Source organism: Topomyia yanbarensis, chromosome 3 (genome assembly GCF_030247195.1).
Source record: "Topomyia yanbarensis strain Yona2022 chromosome 3, ASM3024719v1, whole genome shotgun sequence".
Taxonomy (NCBI): domain Eukaryota; kingdom Metazoa; phylum Arthropoda; class Insecta; order Diptera; family Culicidae; genus Topomyia; species Topomyia yanbarensis.
In genome coordinates, this window is record NC_080672.1 from 358,446,409 (window position 1) to 358,473,842 (window position 27,434).

Consider the following 27,434-nt stretch of genomic DNA (forward strand, 5'->3'; position numbering starts at 1 on the left):
ACCCGGACGGGTGGCAACCCTAAAAACGTTTCCCCGACGGCGATAGGAACAATAGTTTTATATGAGAAATTTGACAGCTATCTTAAAACTAGAAAAACAATTCCCTATACATATAGGACTGAGATCTTATTGGATTGATCAATTAAAACTAGAAAACTTCACTCAAATTGGAGTTTTGTAATGGAGTCTTATGATTAGCCAAGATTTTCAGAGGAGGGGGGGGGGGTATTTTCCAACCACGGTATAGCACCGGACGTATCAGGTACAGGAGAGTGGAGGCGAACACGACGACAGAAAAAGAAGAACAAGACTTCGGGCAAATAAAAGATTGGCGATATCCATTAGAGCTTCAGACGAAGGCATCAAGAACCGGGTTGACGAGTACTACTCGTTGGACGTCATCCTTTTAAAGTGTTTAGAACATCAGGTCGCTCTCGCTACAAATTCTTAACCAGTCGTTGTGGTGAGTATGAAGGACGTCTTATAATGGCACTTTAGTACTGGTCGGCGCCAAAAGGCAATACAGGGGACTTCTCAAAACGAGGAATGAAAAGAGATATTGAAATATTTATCGGTTTTATAAAAATGTAAATAAGGTACATATAGGAAAGATCGCAAAATCCGGGGCACCCTGAACTAGAAAATAGGATGGTCTACCTCATCCTTTAACTATATCTTGCCATCACAATACCCGGCGCATACCAGACAACGTACTCGATGTCGTGATAATCTACGTCACAAGAGCACAGACTACTCTTTGCAAGCCCAATGCGTCGCAAATGTGCATCCAACGTACTTGATGTAGGTCAGGGATGTGTCGAAAAATACAGCTGAATCAGAAGCATCTTAGAAACGAGCACGATTGGGAATATATGATGGAACTTCTTCATCGAAGTACAAAATATAAATCGTGTTTGAGAATTAAGCTCGATGAATCTCACGAAATTTTGAATCGCCAACGTGTTCAAGATATCGCATCGAATGAGCAATCGATACGAGAGGTCCCAAAACCGGGTTTTCAGCAGCACTTCTATACTCATCGTATGGGTCGTGTGGATGCAACCCAAAGCGATACGCAAACAACAATACTGGATTCGTTCCTGTTCGATGAAATGTAAGTTCGCAGCGGAGCGAAAACAGAAACGCCAATACTCCATCACCGACAATATCGTTGTCTGGTATAGCCTGTGCCTGTGTTCCGGTTATTGTACGGAGAAAGTTGATCCTGTGTTGGACCTTCTGTTTCAGATACCTAATGTGACATCCACAGGTACCTTTAGAGTCGAACCAAACCCCGAGATATTTGAATGTTTAAACCAGAGCAGTAGATTGAAACATTAATTGAAGCTGTAGTTGCGCTGGCTCACGCTTCCTTGAAAATACGATTAGCTCAGTTTTAACCATGGAGAAGTCGATACCCAGCTGGAGGGCCCAAGCTGACAAATTATCCAAGATATCTTGCAATGGTCCTTGCAGATCGACAGCTTTGGGACCTGTAATAAAGACCACACCGCCATCTGAAAACTGCCTTAGCGTGCAGGCGTTGACAAGACATTCGTCGATGTCTTTCACGTAAAAATTGTAGAGAACGGGGCTTAGACATGAGCTCTGTCGATGTCGATAAATATCCATGCGCAAAATACAAGTGTTTTTCAGACAATAAGTTTAGTAAAAAGATGTTTAGAGTCGGGGAAAGACCAAGCTGGTGTAGCTTCTCAGAAAGAATTTTGATAGAAACGGAATAAAAAGCCCCGTTTATATCTAGGAAAACTGACGCCATCTGCTCTTTGCTAGCATAGGCCATTTGAATTTCTGTAGAGAGCAACGCAAGACAATCATTTGTCGCTTTGCCTTTACAAATGCCAAATTGTGTATCTGACAGTAAGCCATTTGCCGCGACTCAATTGTCGAGGCAAAAAAAAATCATTTTCTCGAACAACTTTCAGGTATTGGACAGCATTGCCATCGGTCAATACGAGTTGTGGTCGGAGGCTGGTTTTCCTTATTTTTGGATGGCGATGACCTTCACTTGCCTCTAGTCATGAGGGACAATGTTACTGTCAAGAAACTTATTAAATAAATTCAACAAGCGTCTCCTGACAGAGCCTGGCAGATTCTTTAACAAATTGTATTTGATTCTGTCTGGCCCTGGGGCTTTATTGTTACATGATAAGAGAGCGAGCGAGAACTCCACCATCGAAAGAGGGGTTTCGTTCGCGCTATCGTGAGGGGACGCAGCGAGGTAGAACTTCTGTTCAAACCTTCTTAGCGAATATTAAACGGTTTGAATATTCCACGCTCTCGTTAGTTCTGCCCCAAAGAGTGCACATCGATGTTTCTCTCGTTAGTCTGTCAACGAACCAATGCCAGTAACTACGTTTCTTGGCTTTTATCAAACTCGTAGGTCGCATTTCTAACATCGTGTATTGTCGATAGCTAGCGGGTAACCCGTTGTCCCGGAAGGTTTTATACGCGGCGGCCTTCTCTGTGTACACGTCTAAGCACTCTTTGTCCCACCATGGGTTGGGAGGACGCTCGCGATGGTTCGCGTTTAGTCTAAGCTAGAATCGCGGTGTCCAGAATCAAACCAGGAACCCGTACTCTTCCTCCAGAGGAAGCTTTTGTGTGGCCTCGATTTAGTCGGATATCGCGGACGCGTAGCTCTTCCAATCAATATTTCGTGTGAGGTCATACGAAACTTTGATTGTATTCGGTGGCCCTGAACCGTTAGCAATATTAATTAAGATTGGCAGGTGGTCGCTGCCGTGGTGATCAGAGACTACCTTCCACATGCAATCTAAGCGCAGCAATGTCGAGCAGAGGAACAGGTCTAATGCGCTCGGACGCGCTGGAGGGGCAGGAATCCGTATCATTTCACCCGTGTTCAAAATGGTTATATTGAAGTTGTCGTAAAGTTCATGGAGTGAGGTAGATCGATTATCGTCATGAAGACAATCCCATGCCGTACCGTGGGAGTTTAAATCACCTAAAACTAGCCTCGGTGTGGGGAGAAGTTCCGCAATATCGCCAAGCCGTCGATGGCCAACTGAGGCTCTAGGGGGGATGTAGGTAGAAGCAATGCAAAGGTTTTTGCCTTTAATTCTGGTGTCGATGGGAGGTCAATTTAATTGTAAGAATAGCACTTTTTGATCCCCAAAAGTATTCCTCCGTAAGAGATTTCTCGATCCAAGCGAATAATATTGAAATGGTGCTTGGCATAATTTTAAAGAGTCGATTTTCGGGATAATGCTTCTGCAATTCCATTATAGAACAGTGATCAGATCCATGACCTCGTTCGATGAATTAGCCATCGAAAAATACAATCGCTGAGCGAAGGGACAATTTCGCAATGAACTCAATCAAAATTGTTTTTACTGCGGGTAGAAAGCTTATGAAGATGCTTTTAAGAGGGTCAGAAATATTTAATGCTGCAAAATACGCTCCACAATGGCAGAGAAATTTATTAAGCCAGCGTTAGTTTCTTTATCTGGCTGAGATATGGAAAAACTTGTGGTTTTTTATGTCCTTGAAAGTGCTGGGAACTCCTTTTCTGGAGCTCAGATTTCTGACACACCAGTACTTCCTCGAGTAGTTATTTTCGGACGACCTTGAAGGGACACATTCTGGCCAACGAAACTTCGGAGAGGAAATGTTTCTCCTTTTTCTATTGAGTCTAGGCAAAGCAGAAGGTGTTCCTCACAGTCGCCTTCGTCAGTAGACAAGTTTGCATAGATGTTCGTAGAGGCCGGTGAGCTATCTTTAGCATTTCCACAAAAGATCGCTTAGAGCGTTCCTGAAGGGGACGCTTAAGTTTCTCCTGGCGCTATTTGTACGCCGGACATGTCGGAAGATCATGTGGGTAGAGACACTTTTCGACATCCCTCCCACAAGAACCATCCACATGATCCTCACCGCATTTCCCAGGAGTCTGAGTTGACATATTTTCTATTTCCGTCAGCTGCGACTGCTGAATGCAAACGTTTGCAGTTCCGTAACTTCACTGGATGAAGAATGGGGACTTTCAAACAGCCAACCCCATATGTTAGCACATCCGTGCAATTCAAACTCGAATTGGAGACAACTCCAGTGATTTCGACCCAATAGCTAGTATATATACTAGACCTCTCCACATTTTGAAAAAGTTTTGAAATATGCATGGGTCAGCTCAAATTTTTGTTATAGGTGTGAATTTAAGAACTTTCGCCAAAAATGGCTTAATTTGGACATGATTTAGAGGTGTCTCCAATCAAAAATCGTGTTTTTGCTATGTTTCCATAGGAAGCACTTACATTCTGATTTAATAGACCCTACATGCCCACATATCATCAAAGATTGTTCCTTAGACATATCTTAACATGTTTTAATAGGTGAACATAGCTCTAATCACAATAGAAAATTTGTCAACTATATACTCTGTACTACTTCGTAAAGGGCCAGTAGCCGACAATGTCATTCGCCTGCTTCAAACTATTTACCATCACCCGAAGCTTCTTAGGACTAATTTTCGATAGTTCTGCCAAGGCCGAATATCGCTCCTTCTAAACTCGAGAAATCTGCAATAAATTCAACACTATGTCTTTGGCCCAGAAAAAGATCACATAAGGCCCGGTGCACTGTTGGTCGTATAACTGTTAACGCGTACACACAAAAGAAGAAAAAGAAACGATCCGAAACCTCTAAGAAGCGAAGAAGGCTCAGGATAACCTTGAAAGCGGATCAGCAAACTTTGTTTTACTGCGCTACACCGCACGAACGGAAAAAAACGTCAACACACTCTGAGAGTCACTGTGCGAATGTCAAGACTTTTTTTTTTTTTTTCAATTCGTTTATTTGATAAGGCAGGTTTGCGTTAGCTTAAAGGTGCCAATTTTTTTTTGTTTTACATTTTAAATTACTTAAAACTAGGGGCTTACATATTGAGTTTTGAAATTAAACTAAGGCTAATTTATAGCTATACATATACACAAGGGGGTAGTATAATTTTCGTAAGATTAGAGGGGTCATTTAGTTTTTATGGCAATATGGTTTGACATTTTTAGCAATGAGATTATTGGAGCAAATAATGTTTAACTAAGGGGGACAATTTTTACGACTATCTTGAAAGTAGAAATAATTAGAGGGCGTGATTAAATTTTGTAAAGATTCGGAGACATTAATTAGAGTTATTTTATGTGGTAGTAGAGTTGGGCATTTTCAACGAGATCATATAATATAATAGTTAAAACTAGAAAAGGCAAGAAGAGCTAAATGCTTCATGAAGATATTTGGGGGGGGGGGGGAAGGGGTGTTACTTCTGTGTATAAGAGTCAGGGGAAGTAGGGTGGACAAACATGGCAGGGGGAGAACAATATTTCAGTTTCAGACTTCGGGAGATCAACGGATGGATTACAGAATCAGGGTGGTCTTCATCAGGAAGAATCATGTACTGGGACGCCGGGTGGTCGTTCTCGAGATGGCAGGGGTTTTTCCAGACGATTTCGTAGTGCGGCTCAGATGTTGATCGGCTACATTTCGAGTTGTGCGTGTGATGTTCGTGCTTTAGGTCCCGTGTTTGTTGGCTCATTCGACAGGGATGTTTTGTGTCGCCTTGGAGTCGCATCAAACCATCGTGGGTGTATGGTACAGGTGGAAGAGAGCGCTTCTGAGAATGATAAGGAAAAGGGGCAGTTAAAGTTGGATATTGATGGTTTTTATGAAGGTGTATATAAGGGACATATAGAGGACATCGCGGCTTGCCAACACATCTCGAACCGGGACGTTGGGTGGTCTTCCTCGGGCCCGGAGGGTGTCCATAAGCCGAGACCTGGCGGAACTGTACTCGGTGCACGCCCAGACTATGTGCTCTATATCGTGATAACCGTCGCCACAAGCGCAGATACCACTCTCCACGAGCCCAATACGTCGGAGATGTGCATCCAGCGTGTAATGGTTTGCCATGAGTCGGGACATCACACGAATGAAGTCACGACCCACATCCATCCCCTTGAACCAAGGTTTCGTCGATACCTTAGGGACTATCGAATGTAGCCACCTTCCTAGCTCCCCATTGCTCCACGAGGTTTGCCAACTTTCGAGGGTTCTCTGATGAGTAATACTGAAAAATTCGTGGAAGCAAATTGGTCTTTCAAAAACGTCACCTTCAATGGCACCCACCTTAGCTAAGGAGTCCGCCTTCTCATTGCCCGGAATGGAGCAATGAGAAGGGACCCACACCAAGGTAATCTGGAAAGATTTGTCAGATAAAGCACTCAGTAGCTCCCGTATTTTCCCCAAAAAATACGAGGAATGCTTTCCATGTTTCATCGAGCGAATAGCGTCAATAGAACTCAGACTATCCGAGACGATGAAGTAATGGTCTGCGGGTAATGTGTCAATGACTCCAAGGGTATACTGAATAGCAGCTAGTTCTGCGGCGTAAACTGAAGCAGGGTCACTGAGTTTGTAGGAGGCGGTGAACTTTTGATTGAAAATACCGAAGCCAGTGGACCCTTCGAGGTTTGATCCGTCAGTATAAAACATCTTAGAACAGTCGACTTCTCGGAATTTATTATAAAAAATATTTGGAACCACTTGTGGGCGTATATGGTCCGGAATTCCAATAATCTCATCTTTCATGGATGTGTCGAAGAAAACAGTAGATTCAGAAGTATTTATGAAATGCACACGGTTGGGATTGTAAGAAGAAGGATTAATATTTTGCGCCATGTAGTCAAAGTACAGGGACATAAAACGGGTCTGAGAATTGAGCTCAACAAGCCTTTCGAAATTTTCAATCACCAACGGGTTCAAGATATCGCATCGAATGAGCAATCGATATGAGAGTTCCCAAAATCGATTTTTCAGCGGGAGAACGCCCGACAGGACTTCGAGACTCATCGTATGGGTCGACTGCATGCACCCTAAGGCGATACGCAAACAACGATACTGAATTCTTTCGAGTTTGATGAAATGTATGTTCGCGGCGGATCGAAAGCAGAAGCATCCGTATTCCAGTACCGACAGTATCGTTGTTTGATACAACCTAATTAGGTCTCCTGGGTGGGCACCCCACCACGTTCCGGTTATTGTACGAAGAAAGTTGATCCTTTGCTGGCATTTCTGTTTCAGATACCGAATATGGCATCCCCAAGTACCTTTCGAGTCGAACCAGACCCCTAGATATTTTACTGTGAAGACCTGAGCGATAGTTTGACCCATTAATAGAAGCTGTAGTTGTGCTGGTTCACGCTTTCTTGAAAATACGACTAGCTCAGTTTTCTCCGTGGAGAACTCGATACCCAGCTTAATAGCCCAAGCAGACAAATTGTCCAAGGTATTCTGTAATGGTCCTTGTAGATCGACAGCTTTGGGTCCCGTAACAGACACCACGCCATCGTCTGCAAGTTGCCTTAACGTGCAGGAATTGTCAAGACATTCATCAATGTCGTTGACATAGAAATTGTATAACAGGGGGCTTAGACATGAGCCCTGGGGAAGGCCCATGTAGCTAAATCGTGATGTCGATAAGTCACCATGCGAAAAATGCATGTGCTTTTCAGACAACAAGTTTAGTAAAAAGTTGTTTAAAGTCGCTGAAAGACCATGCTGGTGCAGCTTCTCTGAAAGAATGTTGATAGAAACTGAATCAAAAGCCCCCTTTATATCTAGGAACACTGATGCCATCTGCTCTTTACTAGCATAGGCCATTTGAATTTCGGTTGAGAGCAACGCAAGACAATCATTCGTCCCTTTGCCTTTGCGAAAGCCAAATTGTGTATCTGACAGTAAGCCGTTTGCTTCGACCCAATTATCGAGGCGGGATAGGATCATTTTCTCGAACAACTTCCGGATACAAGATAGCATTGCGATCGGTCGATACGAATTGTGGTCGGAGGCTGGTTTTCCTGGTTTTTGGATGGCGATGACCTTCACTTGTCTCCAATCGTGTGGGACAATGTTAGCCTCAAGAAACTTATTAAATAAGTTCAACAAGCGTCTCTTGGCAGAGTCTGGCAGATTCTTCAACAAGTTGAATTTGATTCTGTCTGGCCCTGGAGCTTTATTGTTACACGACAAGAGAGCAAGTGAGAACTCCACCATCGAAAAAGGTGTTTCGTTCGCGTTATCGTGACGGGACGCGGCGCGGTAGATCTTCTGTGCCGGGGCGGAATCCGGACAAACCTTCTTGGCGAAATCGAATATCCAACGGTTTGAATATTCCACGCTCTCATTAGTACTGTTTCGATTTCGCATACGTCGGGCTGTTCCCCAAAGAGTGCTCATCGATGTTTCTCTCGTTAATCCGTCAACGAACCGGCGCCAATAACCGCGTTTTTTGGCTTTCATCAAACTCTTCATTCGCTTGTCTAACGTCGCGTACTGTCGAAAACTAGCGGGTAACCCGTCGTTCCGGAAGGTCTTAAACGCGGCGGCCTTCTCTGCGTACACGTCTGAGCACTCTTTATCCCACCAGGGATTGGGAGAACGTTTTTGTATGTTCGCGCCGGGTACTGGCTTAGTCTGAGCTTGATTCGCGCTGTCGAGAATCAAGCCAGCCAAAAAGCTGTACTCTTCCTCCGGAGGAAGTTCTTGAGTAGATTCGATGTTGTCGGATATCGCGGCAGCATAGCTCTTCCAATCGATATTTCGTGTGAGGTCATACGAAATATTGATTGTTTCCAATGGCCTTGAGCCGTTATTGATTGAGACTACGATCGGCAGATGGTCGCTACCGTGGGGATCAGGGATTACCTTCCACGCGCATTCTAACTTTAGCGAGGTCGAGCAAAGGGATAAATCTAATGCGCTTGGGCGCGCTGGTGGGGGAGGAATCCGTGTCATTTCACCTGTGTTCAGAATTGTCATGTTGAAGTTGTCGCAAATATTGTGAATTAAAGAGGAACGGTTATCATCATAAAGGCAACCCCATTCCGCACCGTGAGAGTTAAAGTCGCCTAAAACTAGTCGCGGTGCAGGCAGGGATTCTATGATGTCATGTAGCCGGCGATGCCCAATCGCGGTGTTGGGGGGAATATATATGGAAGCTATGCAAAGATCTTTGCCTTTGATTGTTACTTGACAAGCGACAACTTCAATACCTGTTATCGAGGGAAGGTTAATTCTGTAGAAGGAATAGCGCTTTTTGATCCCCAAAAGCACTCCTCCATAGGGGGTGTCTCGATCCAGGCGAATTATATTAAAGTCGTGGAAGTTGAGATCTATGTCGGAAGTTAACCAAGTTTCACATAATGCAAATGCATCGCAACTCAAATTATTTATTAAAATTTTGAAGGAATCGATTTTCGGGATGATACTTCTGCAATTCCACTGTAGAACAGTGATCAAATCCGTGACCTCGTTCGATGAGTTAGCCATCGAAGGATACAATCGCTGAAAGGAGGGGCCATTTAGCAGTCAACTGCTTCAAAAATGTTCTTACTGTAGGGAGAAAAGCTAACAACAGACTTTTAATAGGATCAGTTATATTGAAAGTTTTTATTATCCAGTCCACAATGTCCGAGAGTTTGATAATTCCAGTGCCGCGATTATTCTCGAACTGAAACAGAGGAACACTTGGGATTTTTGATGTTCCGGGAAGTGCTGGGAACTCCTTCTCTGAGTTTAATCCTCCGAGACCAGGAGCTAATTGCTTCGGTTTGGTTGCAACACTTCCAATAGATGTGACTTTCTGAGTCCCGTCAAGAGATACCTTCTGGCCTTTACAACGAACTTTAGGAGAGGAAATGTTCCTCCTCTTCCTATAACTTCTAGGCGCCCTAGTAGATGTTCCCTCTTGTGGGTCATCAGCCTCGCCCTCGTTAGGAGGCAAGTGAGCATAGATGTTTGTTGAGGTTGGTGGTGTAGCTTTCTTTAGCATTTCTGCAAAAGAACGTTCGGATCGTCCAGCAAGGGAACGTTTTAGTTTATCCCCGCGTAGTTTGTACGCGGGACATGCCGAGATATCATGCAGATTCTCTGCACAGTAAGGACACTTCTCAGCATTCTTACTGCACGAATCATCTAGATGATTCTCCCCGCATTTTCCACAGCGGGCCTTATTGCTACAATGGGTGGCTGTGTGACCCAATTGTTTACACTTTGTGCAATTCATGACCCGCGGCACAAACAGACGCACAGGCAGACGAACCTTGTGCAAGAGGACGTAATTTGGCAAAGCGGTACCAGCGAAGGTCAACCGATAAGAGTTTGATTGGGGGTACGTTTTTGAACCATCCCCCGCAACTACTACTGAGTGCAAACGCTTGCACTCGAGTATTTTCACTGGCTGAAGTAAGCGGTCTCTGAAACGGCCAACCCCGTACTGCAGCAGATCCTCGCATGTCAAACTGTCATCGGTGACAACGCCTTCAGACTGTACTTTCACAGCTGGAATATACACGTGATAGTCCTTCGTAAAGTGCTCGCAGCAAGCAATATCGTTTGCCTGCTTTGAGTTAGTCAGCACGACCCTCAGCCTGTCTGAGCGGACCTTTTTTATTTCGATCACAGCCGAGAACCGTTCCGTCAGGTCTTTTGAAATCTGTAATAGATTCAGCGATTTTGTTTTGGGCCGAAAGAAGACCACAAAGGGACCGGTCGAGAGCTCTGGATATTGTTTGGGTCGGGGGAGAGCCTTAGGAGTCGACTCGATCTCCATTTGGCCATCCGGGGAGGAAGCCATCGACACCGTCAACGCACGGGGTCAGCACCCGCGCAGACGGGAAAAAGCCGTAAATGTATCAAAAAGGTAGATTTCACTTATCTGTATACTCGTTTCCCACGACGCACCAGTCCAGCTTAAATAGCTGGTTATTGTTCAATCCTCGCTTTACGAACAAAAGGTTGAGGAATGTGGCCTAACGGTTAACACACGCACAAAAGAAAATAAAAGTCCAAACCTCGAAGAGGCAGAGAATGGCAAAATAACCTTGAACGCGGATTACTGCACTGTTCTTTTTCCAACAGACCGAAAACAAAACACTTCTATCTCGATCGAGCGATGCGTAGAGACTGAATGTCAAGACTTAATTATTTTTCTTCTACCGCAGGATGATGTATGATGTAGTATTTTTATCAATGCGAATCACCTGAGTCTGCGGCATGCTCGGACAAGCGAACTGACTTAGTACCTTGTGCTGTCGGAACCGAAAAAATGTTAAGTCACGAAAAACTTCCACATTAAGCATTTTTGAGAAGTTGATTCTATTGAATGATCTAGTTTTTTTTTAATTTTTTTAATTTCGATTATAGAGGTTTTAACCTTAAAGTCTTTCGGGTTAGAAAAATCTCTTGTGAAAAATTTCTAACCCTATGTGTGGGGTCGGGAATCGAACCCATGTGCGCTACGTACAAGGCAATTGATTTACCAACTACGCTACGCCCACCCCTCCTGAATGACCTAGTTTTCATCCCTCACATATTGCCTGTTGGAGTGTTTTATAAGTTCAACTATAGTGTTCGCCGCAGCATCCTGCATGTGTTGATTGAACAAGTCATCAGTAGCCATAACTCATTGGCTACTGATGGATCCCCATTATGGTACATTCTTCTTATCTTTTTTGTTAACGACTATATTTAAGTCAAATTTTTTTTGTAACAAACAAAAATAAAAATATTTATGTTCCCTTATATAAACCGGAATTATAGACTCTGTCAAAAGCAAAAAATATTAATTTAAAAGCGATTATTAATACCGGCAATGCTATATGCAGTACATATCTGGTATAGTTGTAATGCTTCCAGAAAAAACGCTTCAAATTCTAAGCAAAATTCTGAAAATAAGTTTGAAGCGTCCTCCATGGTTTAGCAAAAAACAAGTTGCGAAGACTCGCAAACATAGAAACATTATAAATTATGATGAACAGTATAATTAGCAAATTTCCGACTAAAATCGATGCATTTAATAATTGCAACGATTAGATCTTTCAATAGATTGTTTCAGATAGATTCCAAAAATTCCTACATGAAAAATCACTTAATTGCCAAATTATATTGCATCCCTATAGTAAATAATCAATTTAAATGTAAATAATAGCAATGAAAAGCCACTACTATGTATTGAATTAGAAATGTTTGGTAAACTAAAAATATAAGCAAATAAAATTATTATACATATATACATAAACAACTCACCGATAACAAGAATGCAAGGTGCTCTCGGACGCGGTCCGATATTTCTCACTGTAGATGGGTCCAACGGTGTGGATGATGTGCTTCGCAGGCAGAAAAAATCCCGGTGTTACGCAAACTTCACCGGTTTTGCATCCTAAAAACATAAACGACCGATAACAGGCTGCGAATTGCATTCTACAAAAAAAAAAACAAAACTATCTGTACTCACTTCCAACGTCATGCACCACGGCGGATGTTAGGGCAGCACCAGCACGGCCGAAAATCTTCTTCGAAATGCGATTCTTCTCGGTCAGCGTTTCATCGGTGGTATTGGTAATTGCATCGACTGCCAGCAGCGAAATGTCACCTTCCCTGCAATAGGATATATTGTGAATGAATGAACGCAGGATTAGAGCTATCGGCGGCTGGTGGACGGGCAGAACTGATAGTCGCTGCACTGCGAAGGCTTCTCTGGTTTGGCTTTCGAAAAGGGGGAAGCAAAAAAAGGCAGTCAATATGGGTAAATAAATAAATTCAACCCATTGATGACTGTCTCTGTAATAGGTTTGAATAGTAAACGAACGGCGGTGTACAGAATGGTTGGCCGTTTCTGGGTGGTTGGTATGGGGAAAATGCAGCACGAGACTGACTGGCAAGTTTGTTGTTAACTGTCACAAATGTGGGAAACTGGAATATGCGGTATAGGTAGGAGTTGATAAAAACAAGAATGCAAGGAACGCTCACTTCACTGACGCAAATGTTGTACCTATGCTAATGGTATGCGGAATTTGCGTCACTCGGTAGCGTTAGGATTGAACGAGTTGAATACCGATTTAAACAAGATAACCCGGTTAAATAAAGTGGTAGGCAGAAATGTGGAGACGCATAGTGGTTTACTAAATTTGTGGAGCCAAGTTTTTTAGTCGACTTAATCTGCAAACTGCTGAAAAGGTGTGATTTAATGACGCAATTCACCATCCACCCTACTAACTGAAAAGTAAAGGCTCAAATTGAATACTCCGCTACAGACACAGTCTGGTGTAACATGATTTTTATATCGCGCTATGGCCATCATAAGAACGTACGTACTGCGACAGTATCACAGAAAAAGACCGTTGATTTTTTTTCGAAAAAGTTTCAAAGCTTATGAAGAGATATAGAATATATCTTCACCAAAACAGATTTAGATAGATCCCGTACCTACTCATATAAAATCTGTTTCCAATTAGAGGTGCAATTGCCCCATTCTCATTCATACTTAGAATTGCAGTGAGTAGATCGTGAGAAAACTTTAAACAAACGATAAATTATAATATTTAATTGGCTTAATCGGCATAGGTTAAATTGTTTCTAACTAATTTACGGGGTTCCCCTCCACCTCTCCGCCTAGTTTAACTATCGACTTTCAAAAAACTGCCGGAGAAAGGTTATCGATTTACACAACCTTTATTTGAGAAAGGCAAAAATGATTTAACCACATTCACCTATGGCTACCTATTTAGTTCCGAGTATTGGGATGCACTTTGCGAACACAACAAAAATGATAGGTAATGAAAAGTGGTTTGGTTTTGAGCTCTTGTAACACAGCCATTTTGCGATAATTTTTTCAAATTTTCGCACACATCGATCAGAAGTATTCCTAAAAAATTCCAATGAAGAACATCACGGTGGCGCATCCCAAACCCGTTACAACAGAACTAGATTCCAGCACGTGATAAATGCTCGTGACCAGTGTTGCGATCTATTGTGGTAGATCCCCTGTTTAATATATGCTTAAGTCAGCTAGTTACTATTTGTTTGAGTAACCGCTATTAAGGGGCCATACACTAATTACGTAAGGGCATATGGGGGGAGGGAGAGTTTCAAAATATCTTACAAATTCTTATCTGAGGGAGAGGGAGGGTTTGTCCTTTCTTACGTAATATCATAAAGCAAGTTTAAAAAATTAAATCCATAAGGAAAATTTTCTTTTTAATAAGAAAAGGGAACTATTTTCATTTGTACCATATAATCCTTGTATATCAAACAATATGAGTAATTTTTTGGCTCTTGGTTGTACATTGTTCTGTTCGGGAACTGGAGTAACAATATGCCTTACAAGTTAAGAAGTGTTGATACCCTTCGTGTTGTTAGACCGACTTTGTTCTTTTCAAACGTTCGATTCAAACCCGCAAGATATCTGGAAAATTTTCCAACATGCGATTGTTAAAGATCTTGAATGTCGAATATTTCCAGAGTGTGAACTGTATTTTAATTCAAGAAAATTCGAAGATGGTTAACTCGGAGCTATGCGTACGAAAAGCGTCACAGCTGGAACTCAGAATAAATTCATGCCAGAAGAGGTTATAAACTCTTTTAAATTCTACATCTCAAGAAAATAGATTCAAAGGAAGTGGAATATAACAAAGTAGATCATGTGGACCAAATTGGAGTTACTGAATATCTTACAACAGTTATTCTTTCTACTGGGCGAGATTGGCATGCACATTGCTTTTGTGAAAGTGAATATGGTAACTTGTGTGAAAGAGTGCGTAAACATCAATCGGTTAAATCGTGTGAAATACTTTACTTTTCGTTGAAAACTTTGCGGGCGCCTATTGCTAATCGAAATATCATTCAGATAGGTATAGTGTGTAGTCATACAGACTATTATTGTTCTGTGATTTTCAGATTTCATTTCGCTGCGGCTGGCTTTATAAGCTTGCCCGCAGTGGAAGACGCAGTGTTATATTGTTCTTTGGTATTGTCCCGCTTCTCCAGCTGTAGTTTAATTTGCCTATAATGAGCGGCCTGTGTGCAAAGTGTACGAGCACGGTCAGTCTCGCCGAAGGCCTGGTTGTATGTCTTTTTTGCGGTGATAAATATCATCAAAAATGTTCCGGGCTAACAAAGGCCATGGTAAATTGGGTGGCAGATAATGCAAGTCTTTGCTACAAGTGTGCGAAGTGTTTATCAGATCAGTCTTCTGGTGTGCAGGATGTTAGTTCGATATCCATTGAGTTGAATAAGAAGATGGAACAATTCGCTTCCATTTTTGAGTCTCTCACTGATGCCCGAAAAAACATCGATGCACAGATAAACATCGCAGTAGAAAACGGAATAGAAAAACTGATCAGGTCTTTCAACAACTCTCTCGAGAGTAAATTGGCTAGCTTGGAAAACAGTGTTGCCAAAAAGTTGGAAGATTTGAAAAGTTGTTTAAATGAAAATGTTAAGCGTGAAATTGAATTAGTTGGAATGAACAGAAAGAGGAATTTCAGTAATAGGAAGGTTCATTCTGAATCTGACGGGAATCCCAGTAGAAAACGAAAAATTTTGACGAATAAAGAAGATGAACCGATGTTAATTGAAATAGACGATGATGGAAATAATGACGAGGTTTTTGATAAAAATAGTAGAATTACTTACGCGAATGTTTTGTCGGGAGCTACTGGGACGAATAAAATTAGAACTAGAAGTCAAACGAAACGTAAGGCTCGCCCGGTCATTGTGATTAAACCAGTCGAGCCGTTGCAATCGAGTGACGACACGAGGAATGAATTAAAAAATAAATTAGATCCAAAGGTGCACAAAATTAGCAACTTTAAAAACGGTAAAGATGGCTCGATTATTGTGGAGTGTGCAACTCGGGATAATATTGAATCGGTGAAAGAAAACATTGTAAGCAATCTGGGTGAAAAGTATAATGCTGTTATACCGATACCCGGTAAACCGAAGTTGAAAATAATGGGGATGAGTGATCGATACTCTGAGGAAGTTTTCGTTGACTTATTAAAGAATCAGAATGAGGGCATTCCGGTCGATTATGTTAAAGTTGTTGCCAATTTTGAAAATCCACGCTTCAAGTATAACAAATACAATGTTATAATTGAAGTTGATAAGAACACTTATAGCGGCCTGATGTCAGCCCGTACGGTGAACATTGGTTGGGATAGGTGTTCTGTTTTAGAGGCCTTTAACGTGCTGCGTTGCTTCAACTGTGGAGAATTTGGTCATAAGAGTACGGGATGCGTTAATAAAGAAACATGCTCCAGATGTAATGGAGCACATAGAACATCTGAATGCTCGTCAACTGATTTTAAATGTGTAAATTGTATAAAAAAGAATAGTGAACGCAAAATGAATTTGGACGTAAACCATGCGGCATTTAGTAAGCAGTGTTCAGTATATCGGAGACTGCTAGAATCGAAAAAAAGCAACGTTTTGTTGAGTGAATAGCAACTAACAAACGGGAGGCTGTCTGAAATATTATGCTTAAATATAGCTGGGTTATCTACAAACTTTGTTGCAATGCGACATCTTGTAGAAAACAAACGTCCATTGTTGGTTTTTGTATCAGAAACACATATTGTTAATGCTGATGCATTTGATCAGTATAGCATTCCGGGTTATAAAGTTGCTTTTTGCCTATCTCATTCCAGACATACCGGTGGAGTTGCTATTTACGCCAAAGAATCGATTAAATTCAACGTTCGGTTAAACGAAGCAGTTGATAATAATTGGTTCTTGGGTATATCAGTTGAAAGAGGCATGCAGATGGGAAACTTTGCAGTAGTATACCATTCTCCTAGTTCTAGCGATCGACGATTTTTAGAAATTTTAGAAAACTGGTGGGAGAATTTCGTTGATTTAAGCAAACTTAATGTAATTTCGGGCGATTTCAATATTGATTGGCTCAACGATCAAAATTCGAATCAGTTGAAGCAGTTGGCTGAGTTTTTCAATTTCAAGCAAACGGTTAGTGAGTTTACAAGAATTTCCAGACACAGTAGAACATTGATAGATCACGTGTATTCCAATTTTGATGGGGTTCATTCGTATGTAGAGGCCGATTGTAAAATTTCAGATCATGAGACAATTTCAATTTTGCTGGAGAGTGAACCAAACCGTGAGGAGGATAAAGTTAAAATTAAGTGCTGGAAAAGATATTCGAAACAAGCCATGTCTCAACTGGTTTCGAGAAGCCTGGATTTTACGGAATTGAATGGAAATTTGGATAACAAGGCAGCTGTTCTAACTAATGTGTTAAAAGAGTGTACAAATAGTTTAGTTTCTCAAAAGTATATTAATTTAAATAACTCGAACAGCTGGTACTCTTTAGATCTTTTGCGCCTGAAACGTAAAAGGGATAAAAAGTACAAGAAATTTTGCAGAACTAATAGTGAACGTCTTTGGAATGGGTACACACACGCGCGAAATATTTATTCACGAGCTTTGAAAAAGACCAAATGTGAGTACATTCAAAGGAAGATCGATCAACATCAAAACAACAGCAAAGAGTTATGGAAAATCCTAAAGAATTTAATTAAACCTAAACCTAGTTCCTCGCAGTCCATAACTTTTAACGGGGTAGAAGAACAATCTGAGCAAATAATAGCTGAAAAATTGAACAGTTATTTCGTTAACAGTGTGCAACTGATCAATCAAAGTATTGAGCTGGTCAGTGAACCTGCGGAAATAACACAGCCGATTAATATTAACTGTAGATTTGATGGATTTCACCCAATCACTTTTGAACAATTGAAAGATATTTGTTTTTCTTTGGGAAAATCGGCTGGTATCGATAATGTCAATGCAAAAGTGATACAGGATTGCTTTCATGTCATCGGACACGATCTGCTGGACCTTGTAAATGAATCGCTACAAACGGGGCACGTGCCGACAGTTTGGAAGGAATCACTTGTGATTCCTATTCCCAAAGTTACTGGGACGGATAAAGCCGAAGAGTACCGCCCCATTAACATGTTGCACACATTAGAGAAAATTTTAGAACTTGTTGTTAAGGGCCAGCTGATGAGTTATTTGAATAATAATAATTTGCTAATTCCGGAGCAATCGGGATACCGAGAGGGACACTCTTACGAAACCGCTTTGAATCTAGTGTTAGCAAAATGGAAAGAGAAAATCGAGGTTAAAGAGACTATTTTTGCAGTATTTTTGGATCTGAAACGCGCTTTTGAGACAATTTCGAGACCATTACTTTTGAAAACTTTAGAGCGATTTGGTATCGGAGGGATAGCGCATAAGTGGTTTGAAAACTATTTATGTGATAGAACTCAGAAAACTAGTTTCAACGATTTTGTATCTAGTCCTCTCGGCAATCCTCTTGGAGTGCCGCAAGGTAGTGTCTTAGGTCCTATTTTATTTATTATGTATATAAATGACATGAGGCGAGTTTTACGATTTTGTGACTTAAATTTGTTTGCTGACGACACTGTTCTGTTCATTGCAGCTAAGGATATAGATGAAGCCGTGGCGCATTTGAACGAAGATTTGCATTCCCTTGCTCGTTGGTTAAAATTTAAACAATTAAAGTTAAATGTTGCTAAAACTAAATATATGATCATCTCTTCGGCTAATACTAGGCCTGACGTTAATGTTGAAATAAATGGTGAGACTATTGATCGCGTTAGTGAATTAAAATATCTTGGAATAATCATTGATGACAAGTTAACCTTTAAGTCTCACATCGACAATGTCATCAAAAAGATTGCTAAAAAGTATGGTATATTGTGTCGTCTGAAAAATGATTTAACAATTAGTAGTAAAATTTTATTATATAAATCTATTGTTTCACCACATATTGACTTCTGCCCATCCATTTTGTTTCTTGCCAATCAAACACAAATATTGAGGTTACAGCGATTGCAAAATAGAATCATGCGATTAATTTTAAAATGTAACAGATACACTTCCTCTAGTTTCATGCTAAGCGCATTACAATGGCTCTCTGTGAAGCAAAGAATTTATTACTTAACAATGGTGTTCATTTTTAAAATTATTAATGGAATGCTGCCTCGATATTTGTGTGATCGAATTGAAAGAGGAAGTGATGTGCATAGATACAACACTAGAAACGCGTCGGATCCAAGAACACCAAACTTTTTATTTAGTAGATCACAGAACTCCTTGTTGTACAAAGGAATAAGCTTTTTCAATTCGATGCCTAGGCATATTAAACGTGCAGCAACATTAGCGGAGTTCAAAACACTATGTATTTCACACGTAAAATCTGCTTTGTAGACAGATTTTTTGAATTTTTATATTTTGGAGTTATTTGAATAACTATGTAATACCACGAAGATTGTATTTTTTTTCTCTTCTATTATTTGCATTTAGTCACACTAAGTTATTATATTCGCTATGATGATGATGGATTTTTGTTACTTGTTTATTAAAGCTATTAAAAAATAATGAGATGTCTACAAAAGTCTGAGCCACGCGCGCGCTAAGCAGATAGAGACTAACTTGAAATCGAACATGGTGACCAGCACTAAAAGCTCATCGGGTTGAATCGAAGCTTTTAGACTTTTGTTGTGATCAGGGTCTGATTTGATGATGGAGTTGTGTTGACTTTGCTCGACAATAGAGTTAAGTTCGGTTATTGCTGCGATAGTGGTAATAACGGAGTTAGCTCGTTGAGTATGGGGCTTGATGACTCCTTCTGATAACTACTAGATATCGGGTTCAATTCCTGATCAATCAAGGATGTTCTCGGATAGGAGTATCCCTTGATTGCCTTGGGTTAATGGTAGGAAACTTTCAATAAAGGGGTCTGATGTGGATGATATAACTCGACCGGACTCTGCACTGCCACTAGGCTCGTCACTGCTCACCTTAGCAGGTGGTAGTACCGATGTCTTGGTCAGGCGGGAGGAGTCTTACAGAGAATTATCGGAAATGGAAACTATTGGGTTCAATTCCCGATTCTATCAAGTATCTTCCCGGAATGGAAATTTTCTTGATGGACCCTGGTTGTTGGCGGAATATTCGAAATGTATCTGGTTACGTTCTTTTGAAGGAAAGCTATGTCTGCAAATTGAACCAGTCCGTTTCTTTTTGTTAACTGGTTTTGTTATGGATCAAAATATTAATTATCTTTTAGATAAATCGTTCAGCTCACACCTTTGTGGGGGTATGAGGTGGGACCATCATCATCATCAATTAAAATTCTGCAGATGATTACAGTTAAATTTTGTCATGAGTTTTCTTGTAATAATTCTATACATATCGTTTTCGCTATCTTATTATTTGATGAATTAACAATTTGATTTTTTTAATTACGATAATCATGATAAGATCTTATGTAGGGGGAGGGGGAGTTCACCAAAATCTTACGAACTCTTATCTGGGGGGGAGGGGGAGGTTGAAAAGCTCCAAAAAAGCCTTACGTAATTAGTGTACGGCCCCTTACTGGATTCTTGGCATTTCCCTAATAAAGTACTATATATCGTACGAAATTGACTGCCTTTTTAGGAGAAAATTACTAGATTCTTAATTTTACAATAATTCCCATTCCGATATTTTTTTTCCTATTACTGAACAGTAAAGGACAATTCGGACAAAGGTCAAAAAGGTTCCGTTCGATTTCTGAGATTTTTTCACATTAGAAAAACTGCAAAATGTGTATGATTTGCATCACGGAGCAAAAAAATTATTGAATATAGGGGATTTTGTACACCACTTTTCCGCATTTTTCTAGAAAAAATATCTCCATTCAAATAATAAGATTAGTTAATTTAAACAGAGATAAAAATTGTAATTTTCTGATTGCTACTTCAAAAGTTACAGCATTTAATATATTTGTCCTCCATATTTTCCCATAGTTCCAATTTAAAAAATTTCAAGCGAAGTGGGCGGGAGCCTAGAATTGTCCAAATGATGTGAAATTTGGCATCTGAGCTGAGACATAAAGTACATCGAGCAGGTAAAATACACAATATCTCGTACCCTACTTTAAGTCGTTACGTCAGAAACTTGAAAAGGACGAGAAACGTAATTGGAAGCTGATTTTGGATAACAAGAGACATCTTTTTCATTGTTTAGAAATAAGATTCGGATTGAGCAGTGTAGAAACACATTTCAGAGGCTACGAATCAAATCAGTCTGAGATCTGACTGAATATACCTAAAATGTTCCATCGGCAGGCAGAGAGTATAGGTTTCTACTAGGTTAATCAACAGAAACTGGCGCGGATTCCCAAAGACTCAACCACGTGAGTCTAGAAATTAGGAAAGAAGACGAGGAAGAAGTAGCATCGCTATCGACTCGCCAAAAATGAAATTGATCAAAGAAAAACACGATGGGAGAAAGGAAAGAACACAAAAATACTAAAAACAAAAACAAATAATTTGTGATATGGATTTTATACTACAAACATACAAATGAAATAGTTTTGTGGAAACAAAGACAGAATGAACGAACATTTTTCATATGGATCTACGTGTTTTTATGATGGTCTGTATAATGGTTCCATCATCCCCATGGAGTGGTTCAAGTATCCCCAGCCGTGGGGATACTTGAACCACAGACAAACAGACATAACACTCTAAAACTCACCATCGCTCATGTTGAAAACAGTTATTTTACAAACATGTTAGTGTGCAGGAACGCCGCACTCAATATGATGGCGCCACTACTTATCTTTAGAAGCTTTTACATAGTAGCCTGGTAAATAACTAAATTGGTTGAAGGCACGAGTCTGTGTTATGTCAAAACAAAGAAAGTTCGACAATATGAAAATCATTCGGTTTCCACGCGGAAAATCGTGGATTCCAGATCATTGTATCTTGTCAATAAGATGAAAAATGCAACAGTGATTTCGAGCAGCGTATTGTATTGCATAAGGTTTCAAGTACCTCACTGTGTGCAAACAAATATTCGAGAGGTTTCATTGTCTAAGCCGACAGAATGTGAAAACAAGGTTAAAACAATTAATTTCGGCCAGTCTGAGTCTTACATCTGGCAGCATTGAAACGTTTTATTGCTTGATGTCATTTTTTACACTCCAATACGATAATTATTAGGCGAAGGGAATTTTATCGAAAAGGAAAAGAATAATCAACGCTTTTTGTATTTACTTGCTTGAATAAGGTTTGCTGAAAATTAGTTCTACATTTTGTGATTCGATTACTGTTGCTTTGTAAACAGCAAAGTGGGTTGTACTGAGGATAGGTGTTGGAGAACTCCATAATCATTCCAATAACTACCATATTATGGGCGAAATTACGGTTTCCGGCAACCCAATTTCTAATTTATCCATTGTGAATAAAACTTCAATATCTTGCGCTAGTTTGAGCATTAAACAAATAAGATTGAATAACACGTGCAATATTGGCTTCAGACAGGAATGCAACGCGACAATGAAGAACTCCAGCGATGAGAATAATAATCACTTATTCGTTGAATTAAATCGATCCGATATCATATTGTTACTGCACTATGATCAGATCGTCTATCTAGTTTATTCTGGGAAGTAGATGTGGTATACGTAACGTTGTCGTTATGATGGCTAACACACGTACCTGTATCTTTTTCCATTACGAATCTTTTATCTGTCAATGGTAACCAGCGCAGCGTCGCTTTCTTTGATGAGGTGAATAGAACATTGAGCAGGAATGACGATAGGTAGCGCTAGTGGCAAGCAAGAATGATCGTATAAATGTGATCGATAGAAATTTTGAATAATTGTTCAAAGAGTTATGTCTGTTTGTCTGTGCTTGAACCATTTGACATACGACGAATTTCGCGCCAATTCGAACAAATATTTGCAGCACCCTTTCAGATTTTAATGAAACTTTCTGTAGACTTTGACACAAAAAGCCGCTTTGCATACTCTGTTTTTCCAAAAATGATCTAGTCTGTCTTTTGAAAAGGGCCAAACTTTTTTTATCAATTTTTTTCAAATGGCTCTAGTCTAAATGACAAGTCCTACAAAAAATGTTGTAGGAGTGATTTCCACAAAGTTAGTCAAATTTTCGAATAAAAATATTGAAAAAATTCTTCATTGATGCCTACACTGAAAAAAATCGATTTTAAAAATTTAAAGTCGAATTACAAAAAAACATTTTTTGTTTAAATGAAATGTTGTTCCAAGATAGGTAATTATGTTCCCTATCTACCGTCAAAAATTCAAGTTGGGCACTTGCAAAGAAAAAAGTTATTTGAAAAAAAAACTTTACCTTGTCCAAACTGATTTTTACAGTGTATTTTTATCGAAAATTAAAACAATGAAAGTCATAATCATCTCAGGATCCATTTTCCCAGCTGCTAGTAGCCTGATACTTATCAGTAACTTATTTGGTATATATTCATAACAAACTCGAATGAAGACTGGAAGATTAGAAGACTTGAATACTGCAGTTCATTTGTTCCTCTCAATACTGATAGATTTTATGAAACAATTGACAAACTAAAATTTATTTTATGTCTGATGGAGCAGCAGCACAATTCAAAAATAAGCAAAACATCGCAAGCTTGTGTAGATTCCAGTCAAAGTTTGAGTTAAGCGCAGGATGGCATTTTGTTGCAGCATCCCATGGAAAAGGACCCTGTGACACTCTCAAGTTAATGGCAAAAAGAGCCAGTCCTGCTCGCGACTATGGAAATACCATAACAATTCCCCGAGACTTATATAACTGGGCAGTTGAACAAACTGATAAAAATATCGCAAAATTAATTTTCTGCTAAATATTCACTGAACAGTACAACAAAATGTCAGAAGAAGAGCTCGAAGAGCTGTATAATAACGCAAAAACAATATCTGAAACTCAAACATTCTACAGTTTTGTGCCTATTCTTGGTGGCAAAGTAGAGTCGAAAAGGTAATTCAGAAGATGAACCAAAAATATTTTCCTTGTGTAGAAATAATACAAAATAGCATGCAAGAAGATACACGCCTAGAAAAAATCGTGCAAATTTACGTCTCCTGACCATGACATATACGAGCTTCAAAAATGACATAGTTTTACGTTTGGTTTTGATTTTACATGTCGTTGAATTTCGCGAGTCACGTAATTTTACTTCACACATGGCGTTTGTTTAAAATGTCGAAGAGTGTAATTTTATGGCACTGCGCATGGAAAGTACATCGTCCATGTAAAATTAAACAGAAAACTGTTATATTTCGCCATTTCGTCAATTACGGTTTGGTTAGGTTGTGGCAAGTTTGGAATAATGTCAACGATTAAATTCAGATTTTTTTGGCGTGTAGCTTTAAGACAAATGTTATACATGAAAATAAATAAATAATTATGTAAAAATCTAATGAATGAAATGTCAGGAAAGTTTGAATTTAAGCAAAGGAATAAAGCAATGATTTCATTACATCAAACTTATGATATTTTGGTAGTACATTTTTTAGTGAAATAAACAAGCATAAGTTTATAAAAATAAATTGATAATTGGCGGTGTTATGGCTTTTTCCCCGAAACCCTTATTATTTAAGAGGTTTGCGGTGATCACGATTGAAGACCAATAGATGATCTAAAATCCCAAAATTCAAAAAATCCCATTAACATGAGTATTCCTCGTACCTTAACGATTAGTTGAATAAATAATATTTTTTCCTGCAGCTCTGAAAATTCTATTAAAAATTCTTATCCATGAAGCAAAAATTTGTGAATAAATAAGGAATCGTTAAAGTTCGAAAAAAATTAATTACGATCAATTGAAAAAAAAAATTAAGAAAATGTATTGAGTAGTTTTTCGGCAATCGTGATCACGAAAAAACCAAGACGACATTTCGAGATAATCGAGTTTAAAATTTCAAATTACTACTGCTCTTGGTAGACTAAGCGCACTTGGAAGCGCTGTAACTTTCGATCTATTTCTCGGATCTGTGTAAAAATTTAAAATCCATAAAAACTTTTTTTCCTCGAAAGTGCCCAACTTGAAATTTTGACGGTAGGTAGGGAACATAATTATCTATCTTCGAACAAAATTTCATCCAAATCAAAAGTGTTTTTTTGGTAAATCGACTTTAAATTTTTAAAATCGATTTTTTCCAGTATAGTAGTCAATGAAGAATTTTTTCAATATTTTTATTCGAATATTTGACTAATTTTCTGAAAACCACTCCTACAACATTTTTTATAAGATTTGTCATTTTTAGACTATAGCTATTTGAAAAAAAAATAGTAAAAAAAGTTTGGCCCTTTTCAAAAGACAGTCTAGATCATTTTTGGAAAATCAAAGTATGCAAAGTGGCTTTTTGTGACAAAGTCTTCATGTACAGAAAGTTTCATTAAAATCTGAGAGGGTGCTGCCAACTCGGAATACGATTTGGCGCGAAATTCGTCATACTTAACAAAATGCATATAATTTTGATTACAAGTAATTTTTGTTTACAAATGGTATTGCATATAGTAAAGCAATGTTTGTTCTATCATATTCATGCATATACAATATTTCATCGCGAAAGGTCTAACTTTTTTTGTTAGTTGTTATATGTAATAACAACTAACAAAAAAAGTTGTTCATCTATCCCCACTCTCCCCTTTACATAGTGGAATCATATTTTGGTTGTTTTCATGTAGTTTTCAAATGGTTTACAATCGCCTTGATGTCAAAGTGAAAGTTACAAGAAATATTATATGCCCTTTGAAAAGCCTATTGTTGATGATGGAGAAACGCGAATAACTTATGAAAAGGTCATAATAAAACAAAATAATTGAGTTGTTAAAAAAAATATTTAAAATATTTCGAGAACCACCACATTTAAAAAAAATTGTTATGAGTATTTTGATTTAAAATTGCGTTTAGAATCATCTTCAAAAATAAAATTGTATTTTTGACTGCAAATAGTTTGAATTATAAAAACATGTCAAAAGTTGTAGTTAGGAAATTTTTTTTATTGAAATCTTTTCAATGATCCAAATACACTGAAAATGTTTCTTTTACGTCTTTAAAGCGATAAACATTAGATTGATGAAATTTAAAGATGGGGCAACGCGAATAACTTTTAAAAAGGACCTAATTACACGAATTAATTGTTTTTGTTGGAGCAAAACTATCGAATTTTGGAAGATTTTTGTTAAATGCATTCTGATTACTTTGATTGAATCTTAGAAATATATTCTGTAATAAAATTACAGTTTTCTTTTTCAATTAGTAAGAAATTTGTAAACATGTATAAAGTTTTTGTTAGAAAAATTTTTTACCGATAAGTTTTCCATCATGTAATTTCATTCCAAATGTTTCTTTTCTCTTTAGGTTTTTGTTGACAAAACAAAAAAAATAAGAATGTGTTTTTTGGATTTTAAATTTTTAACGCAAATTTTGGTTTTTGTGAAAAATGACACAACATTTTTTTCATGGTATGTTTTTTTCGTGAAGAAGTATTCCTTCCCTGTAACTCGTTCGCAGATAGTTTTGCTGTATAAAATAGAGTAACCGAACAAAAAAAATGAAATTATTGCACGTAGAAACGTCATTGAACTTTAAAAAAATTGCGCTTGGGTCAAAATAATATTATTTATTGTGGAAAGTGTTAAGTCTTCCATGCCTGTGAAACCTGGAAAGTTTCATCGGAACATACAATAAGTATTGTTTTTTGTTTTAGTGTTTCGGATTCTCCTCGTCAGTAACTAGCACCAACTGGGGAATATACTATGGTCGGTCACGATTTTGAAGATTTTCGGACGGATCTTCGTTGAATTTCTCAACACTAACTTTAAACTGATTAACTTATAAAAGAATACTACATTCACTTTACTGAAAGGTATTAATAACGGGTGTTCAATAAAAAATGAGATTTTTTCAGTCATGTAGCTAAAAATGCAAAAAAAAATTTCAACGAATTCAGTATTTTTTATGAAAAACATTTATTCTTCAAAAAAAAACGGTAATAAATATTGGAGAAGGGGCCCTGGTCAGCCGAACGACGCAACTTAGTCGCGATGCTCTCACTGACGTCCATCTTCCGGATACAATTCTGGATCCTGGTGGTCAACTGCTTCGTAACATTGGCCCGCCAATTAATTTTTGTACACTAGGGCACTGAGGGAGCCGAAAAGAGTGTATGAAAATAAGCGCAAAGCGAGTTCTGTACTTTGTGGTGTTGACGTAAAGGATGCCCCACATCAAATTGCATCACGGAAGTTATTTTTCCGTAGAAAATAAAACACTAGGTATTTTTTCTTAAAATTTTTGCTAGAAGTAGTTTAAAGTGTATGAGTTGAGATCCGGCAGCACTTTCGTTTAGAAGTGATTTTGTGTTCGTCCGATAGTCCGAAAATTTTGCAATGACATATAGGGTAGACGAGCCCTTATTCATCTCATTAGTCAGGATATCACACTATTTCGTTGATAACTCGACTTAGAGTTATTGGATTGCGCTTAAATAGGTATCATCATCTTTGCTTCGTTCCTAAGAAGCAGTACAGTTAAAAAAATTTCCTGGGAAATGTAAAATACTCGCGTTTGAGCGAAGCGAAAAGTCGAGCACAACGTACCCTTATTCATCCTACCATTTGAGCTAATGCGTTGAATAGAGATAGCAGATACTGCTCTAACTAATGTGTTCAAATGGGTGAGATGAATAGAGGTGCTAAGATGAATTAGGG

General features: G+C 38.9%; 1 protein-coding gene across 6 annotated transcripts in view; it reads right to left on the reverse strand.

Moving 5' to 3' along the window:
* LOC131688948 (protein GDAP2 homolog) overlaps window positions 1-27,434 on the reverse strand; it is a 338,851-nt gene that overhangs the window by 204,296 nt on the left and 107,121 nt on the right. For all 6 annotated transcript variants that reach the window (XM_058973598.1, XM_058973595.1, XM_058973599.1 and 3 more), the window contains exons 4-5: window positions 12,320-12,462; window positions 12,112-12,244 (exon numbers count right to left, since the gene is read on the reverse strand). In XM_058973598.1, the coding sequence (XP_058829581.1) occupies window positions 12,112-12,244; window positions 12,320-12,462 (276 nt within the window). The remainder of the gene's footprint in view (window positions 1-12,111; window positions 12,245-12,319; window positions 12,463-27,434) is intronic.